This window comes from Tauraco erythrolophus, chromosome 6 (genome assembly GCF_009769465.1).
Source record: "Tauraco erythrolophus isolate bTauEry1 chromosome 6, bTauEry1.pri, whole genome shotgun sequence".
Classification (NCBI taxonomy): domain Eukaryota; kingdom Metazoa; phylum Chordata; class Aves; order Musophagiformes; family Musophagidae; genus Tauraco; species Tauraco erythrolophus.
In genome coordinates this window covers 25,759,153-25,771,246 of record NC_141470.1, presented here as the reverse complement: position 1 = coordinate 25,771,246, position 12,094 = coordinate 25,759,153, and the positions used below count along the sequence as shown (strand labels likewise).

At 42.6% G+C, this 12,094-nt stretch overlaps 1 protein-coding gene and 1 non-coding gene across 3 annotated transcripts; both read right to left on the bottom strand.

Moving 5' to 3' along the window:
• Window positions 1-51: 51 nt before the first annotated feature.
• Window positions 52-11,601, bottom strand: EIF4G2 (eukaryotic translation initiation factor 4 gamma 2). Of its 2 annotated transcripts, XM_086612724.1 has the most exons (22): window positions 11,526-11,601; window positions 9,748-9,859; window positions 9,520-9,585; window positions 8,978-9,103; window positions 8,516-8,618; window positions 7,690-7,821; window positions 7,530-7,596; window positions 7,298-7,449; window positions 6,758-6,868; window positions 6,068-6,151; window positions 5,889-5,987; window positions 5,505-5,646; window positions 5,255-5,415; window positions 4,710-4,823; window positions 3,768-3,893; window positions 3,423-3,527; window positions 3,117-3,332; window positions 2,540-2,798; window positions 2,109-2,313; window positions 1,423-1,634; window positions 1,169-1,290; window positions 52-878 (listed from the first exon to the last, which is right to left on the bottom strand). In XM_086612724.1, exons 1-22 carry the CDS (start codon window positions 11,533-11,535, stop codon window positions 813-815), a joined length of 2,790 nt encoding a protein of 929 aa, XP_086468850.1. In that variant the 5' UTR covers window positions 11,536-11,601; the 3' UTR covers window positions 52-812. The 2 variants fall into 2 exon arrangements, with proteins under 2 accessions (XP_086468850.1, XP_086468851.1); XM_086612725.1 differs by lacking the exon at window positions 4,710-4,823.
• LOC147528548 (small nucleolar RNA SNORD97) lies at window positions 4,494-4,668 on the bottom strand. Its single transcript, XR_015222244.1, has one exon. It is a non-coding gene; the product is annotated as a small nucleolar RNA SNORD97 (small nucleolar RNA).
• Window positions 11,602-12,094: the final 493 nt, after the last annotated feature.

The following is a 12,094-nucleotide window of genomic DNA, read 5'->3' as shown; positions in this document are numbered from 1 at the left end:
TAAATTAGTTGTCAGTCAAAGCTTTTCTACTGGGAGACATTCAGAAACAAGTCAAGTATCACAATGTTTATTGATAGATACAAGTATATAAAATCAGGGCATGAATATGTCTTGATAAATTAAGTAGATTTAATTTCAGTACTATAACAGAGGGACCAATTCAAATTTCTTACCATGTCATGTTTCACACCCACAAAAACCTCTTCCAAAGGGCATTAAACCATCTCTTTAGCTGATCAGTTTTTGTGCAAGTAAACTGTTTCTTTTTAAAAGACTTGTGCACTTGCCCAGGCTCAAGGATATTAAAACCTAGCACATAAAGCCCATTACTAGAGGTAGAAATACAGGCAATATACTATTACGGCAACAACCATCGATTACAGTTAAGGATTCTCTGTAACAACCAAATGGATAATCAAACATTGCAACGACTCAAGTATTACACTGAGCAAAGTGCATTTCTACAGTATTCAGTGTTGCTATTCAGTTTTCTAACTTAAAAACAGCCTATGATAACTGGCAGCAAAGAAGACCCTTGCAACAGACTGCTTCTGCTCGAGAACTTATGATGTAATTATTGCATGCTGCTAATACACTGTTATCTAAACATTAAAGATACTCTAAAATATTTTTATTGTAGACTATTAAGACATACTACAAAAAAACCTTTTGCAGAGGATATCCTATTGACATACTTCTGCTTTAAATATTGTGAAACATTACAGCGGAATGAATTTTCGCAGTGGTTAGGTCAAATGCAGTTACATCATAGCAACAGTATGTTTGCACAATTTAAGGCTTTGGCTGGTTTTTTAGTCAGCTTCTTCTTCAGATTCTTCTTCTTCAGCAGTTTCCAGCCAGGTTAGCCATTGGTTTACCTGCAGTTACATAAGATTGGTTTAAGGGAGCAGGAATTATTTTCCCACTGTTTTGCAGAACACAATGTTTCCCCGCTCCCCCAACTAATTCTAAAAATGAGTCAGCCACATTTCGCACTAAATTATGTCTCTAGTAAAGAAAAAAGATGATTTAGTAGTTTATCTTGCCTCACTCCTTCCCATTATGTTTCTAGATGTTAACAAGTCTTAAAGACTGTTTGCAAGTGCTCTCAAACACTCTGTTGCAGTAGAGATCACAAAAGACAAATCTCTAATGTTATCAAATTTACCTGGAATAAAGCTTTGCCTTTCCCTGGAAACTCTTGAGTAATATCTTCTTTCCATGCCAAGAAGGCTTCTTCTTCAATGATCTCCATGTCATAGAAATGAACAAAGAAGCGCAGTAACATGCCTACAGAAGTGAATTGAAACTTTTTAGCTTTATAGCCTTCTGAACAATGTACTTTTAAGAAACGTTGTCACAAGCCTAAAAGGCCATACATAGACAAAAGTCAAATTTTGGGTAAAATCTTGATGCACACACCTTTTGGGAAGTTATTGTTGTAGCAGTGCACCTGGAGTGCATATAAAGCACTCACTTGAAGATCAACATGGTCATGGAGGAACTTCTGCATTACCGGCTTGAAGGAAAGCAGCAGTTGTTTTTCCTGCTCTAACTGCTCTTTAGATGGAGCAGATGAAGAATCCGATTCATCACTTGGTGGGTTTACTTCACTAGAAATATACTGCAAGAAACTGGACAAAAAAAGGGTTAAATTCTGTAAACTACGATATCACAGCTAGGTTTCATGTTTTAAAACAATAAAACAAGTATTCTGGAGTTCAGTTTGTTAGCTGTTACCAAAAAACACCCTCCTCCTTCAAGCAGGCAAGTGCCTGCACAGGGGATTAGTATTGTGGCTGACTCTGCTCCACAAAAATCCTAGTTTTGCTTGTTTTAACTCAAACATTTCAGAAAGAACACACAGGTCTGGACTTCTCCATCCCAAGCAAAAGCAACACTTCACACTGATCAACACCTAGAGACTTGCTTTTCTTCTCAAACACAATGGGTGTTTTAATACAGGGGAGGTTCACTCAGAACAATTTATTTCCCTGTGTGCTTTTATCTTTTTATGCAGAGAGCTAGATGTCAGCCTTTACAGAGTTAATAACTTACTGGCAGCTTCACAAAGAATGTGCCTGAACGACATCAAGATAGCATCTCACCTGGTCATCAATATATTCACAAATCCCTTATCTACATGAAGTTTGGGTGAAATGTTATCTTTAATCCACTTATAGATGGCTTGAGGGGATGGATCCGATTTTATTTGCTTTAGCAGTTCCTTCTCCAGTTTCAGAAGTGGGAACAAGAAGCTAAGCCCCTTCCCTTCCAAGATCTCCAGCATGCGGTCCTTGTTCTGGTCAATTTCTGACAAGTAAATAAGACAGACATACTTAAGTGCTGGTGCTAATCAAAAGCTATCATCAATGGTTCATGGGTCTAACTACCTCTTTAGAAACACCATTCTTAAGAATCATGACTGTTGATGGCATCAAAATAACCTTGTATGTTGTTTTACTCTGGTGTAAAAATGAAAGGAGAAACATCTTCCATACACTAACATGCAATGTCGTAAGAGCTACGTAACTCTTACCTGGTAACATTTTCTGCATATTCACTTTGCTTTGTTGGAACAATTCTGTTAGCCATTCGCGATCTTGTAACTTAGCTAACTGCTGAAGGCAAAGCAGGAAGAGAGGGAAATGGGTGCCACTTTCCAACGGTTGAGCCAGTTCGGAAATGCTCACCAGTTCTGAAATAATGGCACGGGCTGCAAACTGTGCTAAGTAGGATTTCACCAATGGGATGTCCACCTCCAGTTTGGGGCACTGGTCCAGTACATTCTGGAATGCCTTAGAAACAGTAAACAACAAAAAAGCTGAAATCCTGAAGTAATTTCATTCTCGTGCACAATAATACGCTTACTAGATAGGAGCCTCGTGTTTCTTTTCTGCTTTGAATCACTTCCCAAGCAGTTCCCCATCTCCAGTTCCTGATGTCTTACACCTGCATTTCTTCCTTTCAACACTTATTATGCCCCTCACAGGTTTATACATTACTTTTACCTCCTCAGACCAAGAGGACTTAAAAAATTGCACACTGCCTTTATGTAACCCAAGTATCATCAAGAGCCAAGCAACAAGGACTGTGAGCCAATGAGACTGCAGTACCTGCATGAAGTTGTCACTTGTGGCTATTCCCTCCTGCTTGAGCAAGCTGATCAAAGTACTTGCTTTCTCTTTGTCTTCATCCGATCTATCTAGGGACAGAATGATTACTTTGCTCAACATCTCAGGAATGAAGTGTTTTGGAGCTCTCATTTCTCTCACAGTATTGACAGCATCATTAGCATTTCCGTTGTTCAGATACTCAGTCACAACGGCCTCCTAGAGAAAAAAACAGTGTAGTTAAACTAACACTCGTTTTTGAGGAGCATACACAAGGCTCCAAGAAGCACTATTACATACTTAACTTACAGTTTGTTTAAGTAGCTCTTCTTTAGAAGGAGGTGGTTTCTTGATGGTCTTTGCAGGCTTTTCTTGTATAAGTGGTGGATTTGTTTTAAGACCAAGTTGAGGAGGCTGAAAAAGACAGTACCAGAGTTTTTTCTTCTCAGTACATCTACCTACATTTGGATCAAGAACACTAGGTATGTACAAAGCTACATGAAAGCCTAATTAGGTTTTCATACATTCTTTTTGTATATCCTGCTATATGCAATGAAAGGCTTCTCTCTCCCTTCCCATGTTATAAACTGGTCTGTTTTACAGACATGGAGAAATTAAGTATAAGCAACAATATACAGTAATTTTTATATTTACCTGTCCCAAAGGTGGTGTCTGAGTGCGTGGTGGTTGAGCACTGGGAGGAATCATAGTTATCTGGGGCTGAAGCTTTGGCACTTGGTTTTTATTCATTAGAAAAGACTGAGCAGGTCTCAGGCTAATCTGTAAACAGGTAAGTCAGAAAAAACCTCAAACTGTTTCAAGTATTCTGACCAACAACGCACAGCCATGGTCTCACACCAACTGATCCCACTAAAGCATGACTTTTCCATTTCTACAACATTAACACTGTTAATACAGATTAAGCCACATGCGTACTGAAATTTCCCCAAAAGCACGACTTGAGGAATCGTAACTTGCTGCAAGCTACTGGTATTTAGTTTAATTGGTATCAAGATCTGGATTTGCTCCTTTTAGATGCAGTATGTTACAGACCCAAGAAGATACTTAGTGTGTTTGCTGATGTATTTTACAGCCAGGACAAAACTCTACTAATTGCTCAGAAATCAGAATACAAGTCTGGTTAACACTCACAATGCAGTTTACTTCGCATGTGACATTTTGCCTGTTAGCTAGTTCTAAAAAAAAAAAAAAAAATTAAAAAAAATTAGCTGGTCCAGCACTTCAGGGATTCTAAAGTTCAAGATTTTTTCTCAAGTTTTATTAAAATGTATTGTTATCAGTATGATGCATAGGAACTGATGTCAGAGTAGTGTTCCTGGGGGGGGGGGGGTTTGGGGGAGGAAGGGACACCCCAAAAAATTGCCCTCATATCTCAGTCTTGCTCATAGGACGCTGGATACCCTAAGAAAAAGTGAAGGGTAAGGTGAAAGACGAAGGGACAAAAGAGAAGGAAGAAGAGGAGGAGGAGGAGGAGGAGAAGAGAGTTCCAGCATTAGTCCTCGTAATAACGCGTCTTGCTATAATCATTGGGCAATATTTAGAATAGGCTTTAAGTAATGTAGGCATGTAATGTACCTCATCTGCATTAAGCTGTCCTTTCTTAGAAAACCGAGGTGGCATATCCTTCGACTGTCCTTGTTGCTGGGATAAGAGTCCCTGATTCTGGTTATGGTAGAGCTGGCTTTGCCCCTATTTCAGAAAGGGAGATATAGAGAAAGAAGTGCAGATGATGGAGTGGCGTACATCATATGGTAAGTAGTACCAGAGGGACCAGAGGAACAAAGATTCTATTTGCCAGGAAGGGAAAAAGAAGGAGCAAGGGTGGTGGGAGAGTAGCATCTATCCCTAAAAACAGGGCTAACTTTTAAATAAAACACACCATTCTGACCCACCAAAGCCACATGCAGCTTTTCTTGCAGTAAAAAAAAAAAACCGTATTCCTTGCATCTCTCGCACAATTTGAAAGGTGGCTTAGAATTTTTGCATCAGCTGAGCTTCAGTTCTTATCAGAATCAAATGTGAGGAAGTCTTTCAACATATGCAAACTATAATCCGTAACATACGCATCTGTAGAAGAGCTTCTAAACATGCTGAAGTCACCCTGTGAATATCTTCCTTACCTGACTTTTCAGAAAAGATTTGCCTAGTTCTCCAAACTGGGATTGAGCAGAAGGCATGAGGTGACCCCCATGGCCATTGAAAAGTTGGTTTGAACGATGGCGTCCCATGGTGGGTGAAAATCTATCCTGAATAACCCCTGGACCAGTACCAATTCCACTACCTGTATTATTGAAGACACAAAAGAATTTTACTTCTCGTTCAGTACAGTACAGCCACAGTAATGACATCAGCCTAGCTGTTTCTGTGTACCTGGCATTTGTCCAAACATATCAGCAAGCCCTCCGAGTGGGTCCCTGTCAAGTTTCATCCTGGGTGGCATAAAGGGTCCCTCCAGAAAGAAGTCGCTTCTCATCCCTTGAGACATAGGAGCAGGAATAAAAACTCCCAGATCCTTTAAAACAGCAATTATAATTTTGGTCAGTTTGGAGTAATAGTCTCTGAGAATGTCAAGTTTTTAGCCCTGAACTAGAGAAGCCCATCTGATTTTAACCCTTAGCCCCTTACTATCCCACTGCTGTAAGAACTACTCCTAAGCGCACAGCAGTAAGTTTTGCGACATGGAGTAAACAGCCTAAGGATTCACTGTAACACTTAAGCAAAAGCCAAGCACAAGATCTGACACGCAACACTTACTTTTACTGCATCTTGACGGATTTGATTGATAGTCTTTGGTCCATTGTCAAGAAAAGCTTTGCGAGGAACCCAGTTGTGTTCTCTCAACTCCACAGTATCCTTGGAACACAAGGAATTATTAGGAAAGGATTCAAGACAACTTTGAGAGAAAAAGGAAGCAATAAGCCGTTTTATCATACCTGCAGCAGGAAACGAATCCTTGCTGGCAATTCCTTACTTGACATCAAGGAGCGCATACGGGCAAAGTACTGATCCATTAAGGACTGAGGGAACAAAAGTGGTGTTACAAGTGAGGGCTAGTTCTATCAATGTCTTGAGTATTTTCAGGGAATGTGACCACATTCCAGACACCTAAGATCAAATAATAGAACACACTGCCCTTTCCTGCCATCTCAATCTCCTTAATTGAGTAGCAGTACAGCTTAACAAAAGCTATTGCATCAAGACATCTCATCTGAGTCAAAGACGAAAACCTGCCAGAATTCTTATTACTATGAAACCATTTCAAGTTTACGTTCAGAACTCTTACGTCAAGGTCTGTAATATGTCTGCCAGATCACCTAGCTGTGTTCAGAACGCAGTTCCCTCACCACATATTCTCAAGCAGCATTGAGAAACAACATTCTCTCTTTTATGACTTCCTAATGACCGTAACTGCATTCTGGAAAGACATTTAAAACCATTTCAACAATTGGCTCCTTTTGCTATCAAGCGATTTGATGCAGGAGCAATAGCTGGCACTCTTAGTCTCTGAATCAGACCTCAGTTTTATACTTATGAATAGACAATTTAATACAGAAAGTTCAGGTAACTGAAGTCTCAGCCATAGAATTTAACTGGTTTAATGACTGCAGCAGATATGCACATACCTTGGCTTTTGCATGGTCTAATCTAGGTCCCACTGTCCTCATTATCTGACAGAGGCACTCCAAATCCTCCCCCATATCTTTGAGTTGGACTCTCTTCTTCTTTTCCAAAAGCTGAAATGTTAGAGGAGAATTAGGTATTGCAACATATGCTAAATCACGATTTCTAGTAGTGACAGCTTTGTACACAGGCACATGCAGAAATCTTTCATCTTGTTCTGAATACAAATGAACTTGAAAATTAGTTTTTAAGAATTGCTAATTGAAGTATTTACTACTCGTAAGCATATGTACTTTGATGTACCTGCGGTACTTCTGTCTAGGTTGAACTAAATCTTCCCTCAGAGACAATTCCCATGGCTCTGAACAGAGCCACTTTTACTTTCTAATCACACTATTTCCAACAACTGGGGGTAGGTAATCGACAGGAAGCATTTTTGTGCTATTTTATGCTCCAAGCTTCCCAAAGCAGTGTGAACATGTACATTTTTTAGTTCTGAAGTCCTATTTTGCTCTTAGACCCCACCCAATCTGAATACTCACTGTTTTGATGCACTTATGAAGGATAGATTCATGAATAAGATCAAGCTTGCCAAGTTCTCCAATGAATTTGATGTTCCCCAGCATCTTGATCTTGGCAATGGCTCTCTGTTCCTCCTCCTCAGGGAGGAGGGGACCATCATGCTTATCATAGACTGGAAAACAAAGAAACCTGTTTAACACAGCTGTGGAAAAAGATAAATAAATTCTGTATTAAAGTGGTTTTAAAGCTTACTATCAACATTTCTGGTTCGGTTTTCAAATTCATCTTGAAGTTTAGATATTAGGAGGCGTCTGAATGTCTAAGAAAAAAGAACAAAGAAAACAATTAAGCTCATCATTACTATTATACATACTAGCAACATTTACCATTCCGGATTGAGAGATATACTCACTGTGCTTTGCTTCTGTCCTGGATGACTCTCTGCTGATGGGCCATCAAAGTTGGGTGCATCTTCTGCCAGTCGCAGACATAGTTGAGCATACAGTGAGCTATACTTGGGCTCTTCAAGGGCTTTGTCTACGATCTAAATAGATTTTTTTTTTGAGTAAGGTAGCATGTAGTAGGATGCAAACATTATTAGGAAAGTGAGCTGCAAGATACACAATAGAGTATTACCACACTATATAATCTAGAACATTTAACTATTTTTTTGCTATTTCAAACATACAGAAATAACTGATTTTAACACTAGTCTTAATGCTGAAGCGAAGAGGAAAAAAGCTACTCTGCTACCAAAGAGCTTCTATAATCATTAGCCAACGAATGGGGACGAATTTGAAGTCTGTTGTCAGAACACCAAAGTCAGCATTGCGTGACAGTTAATCAGTGTATCAAGAGGTCACCTGTCACAACTCTTCCAAAAACATTAGGCTTGTTCATCAGGAAAGCAGGAAGAGGGAGACAAGGGCCAGAGAAGTAAGACTGCTGACTAGCACCTTGGGTTATTTTAAGAAAAAAAAAAACACAACAAAAAAGTCACCAATCACGTTTAGTGATCTCTGAGACTTCTAAAACATAACGTTAGAGCACTAAGTCCACTTCCTCCCCAGTATATCCTTTTTACACAAAAAGCAAGAATAATATCTGTGTTTGGATTATCAAATACCACATTAGCCATGCTACTTCTGTATCCCACCAAAACCAGCCAACCTCTTCATTTTTTAACATGCAAAGAAAACAGTAGTTAAAAAGTAGTTTAAAAGAAACAGCCAGCTTACCAGCAGTATGACCCCTTTTAGGATGAGCTTAGATTCTACACCCACATTGAGGAGCTCAAGGCATAGCTTGTCGAACTTTTCAGGAGTAAGCTTATTTAGTATGCTACAGAGGAACAAACAAAGATAAAAATCCAGATTACAGACGTTGTAAGCATGCTACAAGTTGTTTTAGACCCAAGTCTACCCTTACTTAATTCCGTTAAACAAAATAGAGAGGTGTCATTTTCCATTCAACCAGGTTTTCTTTGAGATCTTACTGGAAAGACGAATCCTCTCACAAGAATTACTCAAGTGTTTGCTGCTGGCCTGTCAATGTCTGCCTCCTTCCCTTTCAAAGGGCACCACACACCCACACAGAACTCAAGACCCACATGCCTTCCTTTCCCCCAGCCTTTTATTAGAGGTATGTATTGCTAAAGAAAACAATAAGGAAAGAAAAAAATAATCTTAAAAAGAACTTACCCTCTTACTTTCCTGAAGATTGCATCATGTCGTTCTTTGTCATTTGCGGAGTCGTCATCTCGTCTAGTGCTTCGTGAAGGAATCCATTTCTGAGCGTTTTGCCCTGGGGTTTTCCCCAGGAACTCGCTGTAAAATTTTTAAGAATGATTGTTTAACAGAAACCAATCATTTCAAGAATTGGCCCTTTAACCTTTCAGTATTCCCTTACTTAGACTAATTCTGTTACTAGCTTTGTTAAGAGCACACACTTACCCCTACTAATGTCGCAACATGTTGCATGTAATCGATCAACAATAATAAAAAAAGACACCCAAGAAAATTCTCTAAAATTAAGTGAAATGCATGAAAACATATGCACAAATCATAATGCACATTTCAACAGATCATATGCTATCCTGCCACAGACAAGAGGACATTAACATGTCAAACTCAACAGGTATTTCTTGTACAACTGTAAAGATACTCTATTTTCAACTCAGTATTCCCCATACAGCATTCTCTGTCTTTAAAATCATGCCAAACTGAAGAGCAAGATGACATACCTGTTGCTGGCAGTCTTGGGATAGTGCTGAGGTGCACCCCTACCACCTCCTCCGCCTGAAGAAGCACTGTTAAAAACAACCATGTAATCTTGTTTAAGTTCAAAATCCCAATGCTTTCAATTTCATGTCCATTTCAATTTTGGTCTAAACATAAGACAAATTTAAATTCTCCTCAAAGGACAGTTTCCACTACCAAGCACTCAAACAAACAAAACAAAGCACTAGTACCTGAAACGAGAAGCACCCCCTTCTGCAATCGCACTCTCCACTTTGGCGGCTTGACAACGAAGAATCTTCAAAAGAATAAAATTAAATTTGACGGGGTGGGGAAAAACAAAACCTAGAAAGACAAACCAAGCATTCATATTATAGTTGTTTTACTAGCAGCCATAGTACCCAACTTACAATAAAAGTACAAGCATTTGTCAGAAGTGAAACTCTGAAGCACTGTAACTTCCACAAGGTAAGAAAACTCTTATTTATGCAATACAGAATGGCCAATTTCATCATTACAGCCGTTTTTTTTCCAACGGGGGCGAGGGAGGAGAGATAAGAGAATCACAGGCGGAGAAGGTAAGAGCCTTGAAATTTACCCTGTCAAGCCCTTAAAGCACTTGCAGGAAAAAATATTTTTCTGCTAGCACAGCATAATTAAATGAATCTCTTATTGATATCCTTTACAAGCTATGATTAATTACATCAAGACAAAATAGTCAAGCCTCAAAGTTACAAGTACCAGATCACAGCATGCACATTTAATACAATAAAAGGGGTGCATTCTACATTCAAGTCCAAACGGCCAATTAAGCTACTAAATAACGAAAAACATATCGCTTCTTATTAAGCTACTAAATAACGAAAAACATATCGCCTCTTCCTACCTCAAACTTCAGCTTGCAAGACAGCAGCAGGAAGAAAAATTTCACTGCACTGCTCACGTAACAGAAAGCTAATCACAGGGATAGAACCGCCTGAGGAGCGCGTAAGAAAAAAAGAAACCACACCACGGGCATTTCAAGGCTCCATCAAAGATGTGCTCCAAGACATCACAGCTCTGAGCACAGCGTCCCCTCCTCGGAGAGCCAGCCTGCGAAAAGCCCAACAGAACGCCCCTCTCCCCACTGAGGCGGCGGCGGCCGCCGTTACCGCCACGCCCCAGCAGCCCTCCGCGCCCGGCCACCGGGCCCGGTGCGGGCACGAGGAACGGCTCCCAACATGGCCGCCGCCGAACAAAAGGGCCGCGGGAGCGGAGGGGCGCCCCCCGCAGGAGGCGGGCGCTGCCCTGCCGCACGGAGCCGCTCCGGCCGCGCCGAGCCACCTCCCCTTCCCCCACCGGGCGCCGCCCGTTCCCAGGCTCAGGCGCCACCAGGAGCGCGGCCGGCTCTTTGTTCTCCGTGAGGGAGGGGAGCGGGCTCCGCTTCTTCGCCGCCGGCGGAAAACGGCGCCCTCCGCTCGCAACCGCCCCGGTCCGCCCGGAATGGGCGTGGGGGGAGAACAGCCGGTATCCCCCCGCATCACCGCCCTCGCTCCAGCAGCGCCTTCGCGTTACTCGCCGCCCAAGCCCGAACAGCAAACATGGGCGAGGCGAGGCTGCTGTCGACAAGACACGGCTTTTCCATGGTCTGCTCGCCTTTCCAGGAGGAGCAGAGACGGGAGTAAATGAGCGGAAAAAAAAAAAATCCTCTCTCACCGACTCTTGAAAACAAACAACTCCCCTCTCACCGCCCCCCTAGCCCCAGCAATGCAGATCCTAAAAGCTCCTTAGACCGCAGCTCGCTACGTTCACCGAGACTACTCCTCTCCAAGGACAAACCTCTCGGGCACCTGGAGACCCCAGCGACCGCGGCCGGAGATGAGGATCCTACAGCCCGTCTGATCCCCTTAAAGGCAGAGCTACGAGCCCGCACTACCTGACCCCTCCCTCGCTGCAGATACGCGGCTCTAACCTCAAACGCTTCTGCTCAGATTCCCTTCCGCGCCTAGCGGAGGCTGCCGATCTCCCCTACCCCTTAGCATCCACCTCACTCAGCATCCGCGATAATCCGAAAGCCGACAGCAGAAGTGGCCATGGACCCGAGCCGCCATTTTGTGCTGAAGAAACCGAGAAGAAGCCGACGAGAAAATGGCGGCCACTTCGGGCAGCCGCCATTTTAAGCCGCAGCTGCAGCAGTACCCGTTCCCTCCCGGCCCCAAATCGCTCCCTCGCCACTCCCGCGTTTCTCACCTTCCCTAAGGCCTTGTCAGCTTCCCCGGGTCCCGGCGGCTACCAAGGGCAGGGGAAAAGGCAAGAGAAGGGGGGGGAGGGGAAGGGAGCCGGGGACCGGGGCTGGGGAGGGGAAGGGGGGAAGCGCGCAGGACAGGGCGAGTCTCCGAGTCACCACAGCAGAAACAGCAACGGCCCAGCGCTTCCCTCGGCCACCTCCATAGAGAGCCGACTCGCTGCCGCGTCTAAAACCTAGCGAGGCGGCCCCACTAACTTTATTACCCTTCACGCAACCTACCCCACCTCCCTCCGACGGCCGCCAATCGCCGCGAAGGGCTCCGCCCGTCTTGCCAATCACAGCCGAGAAAGGGG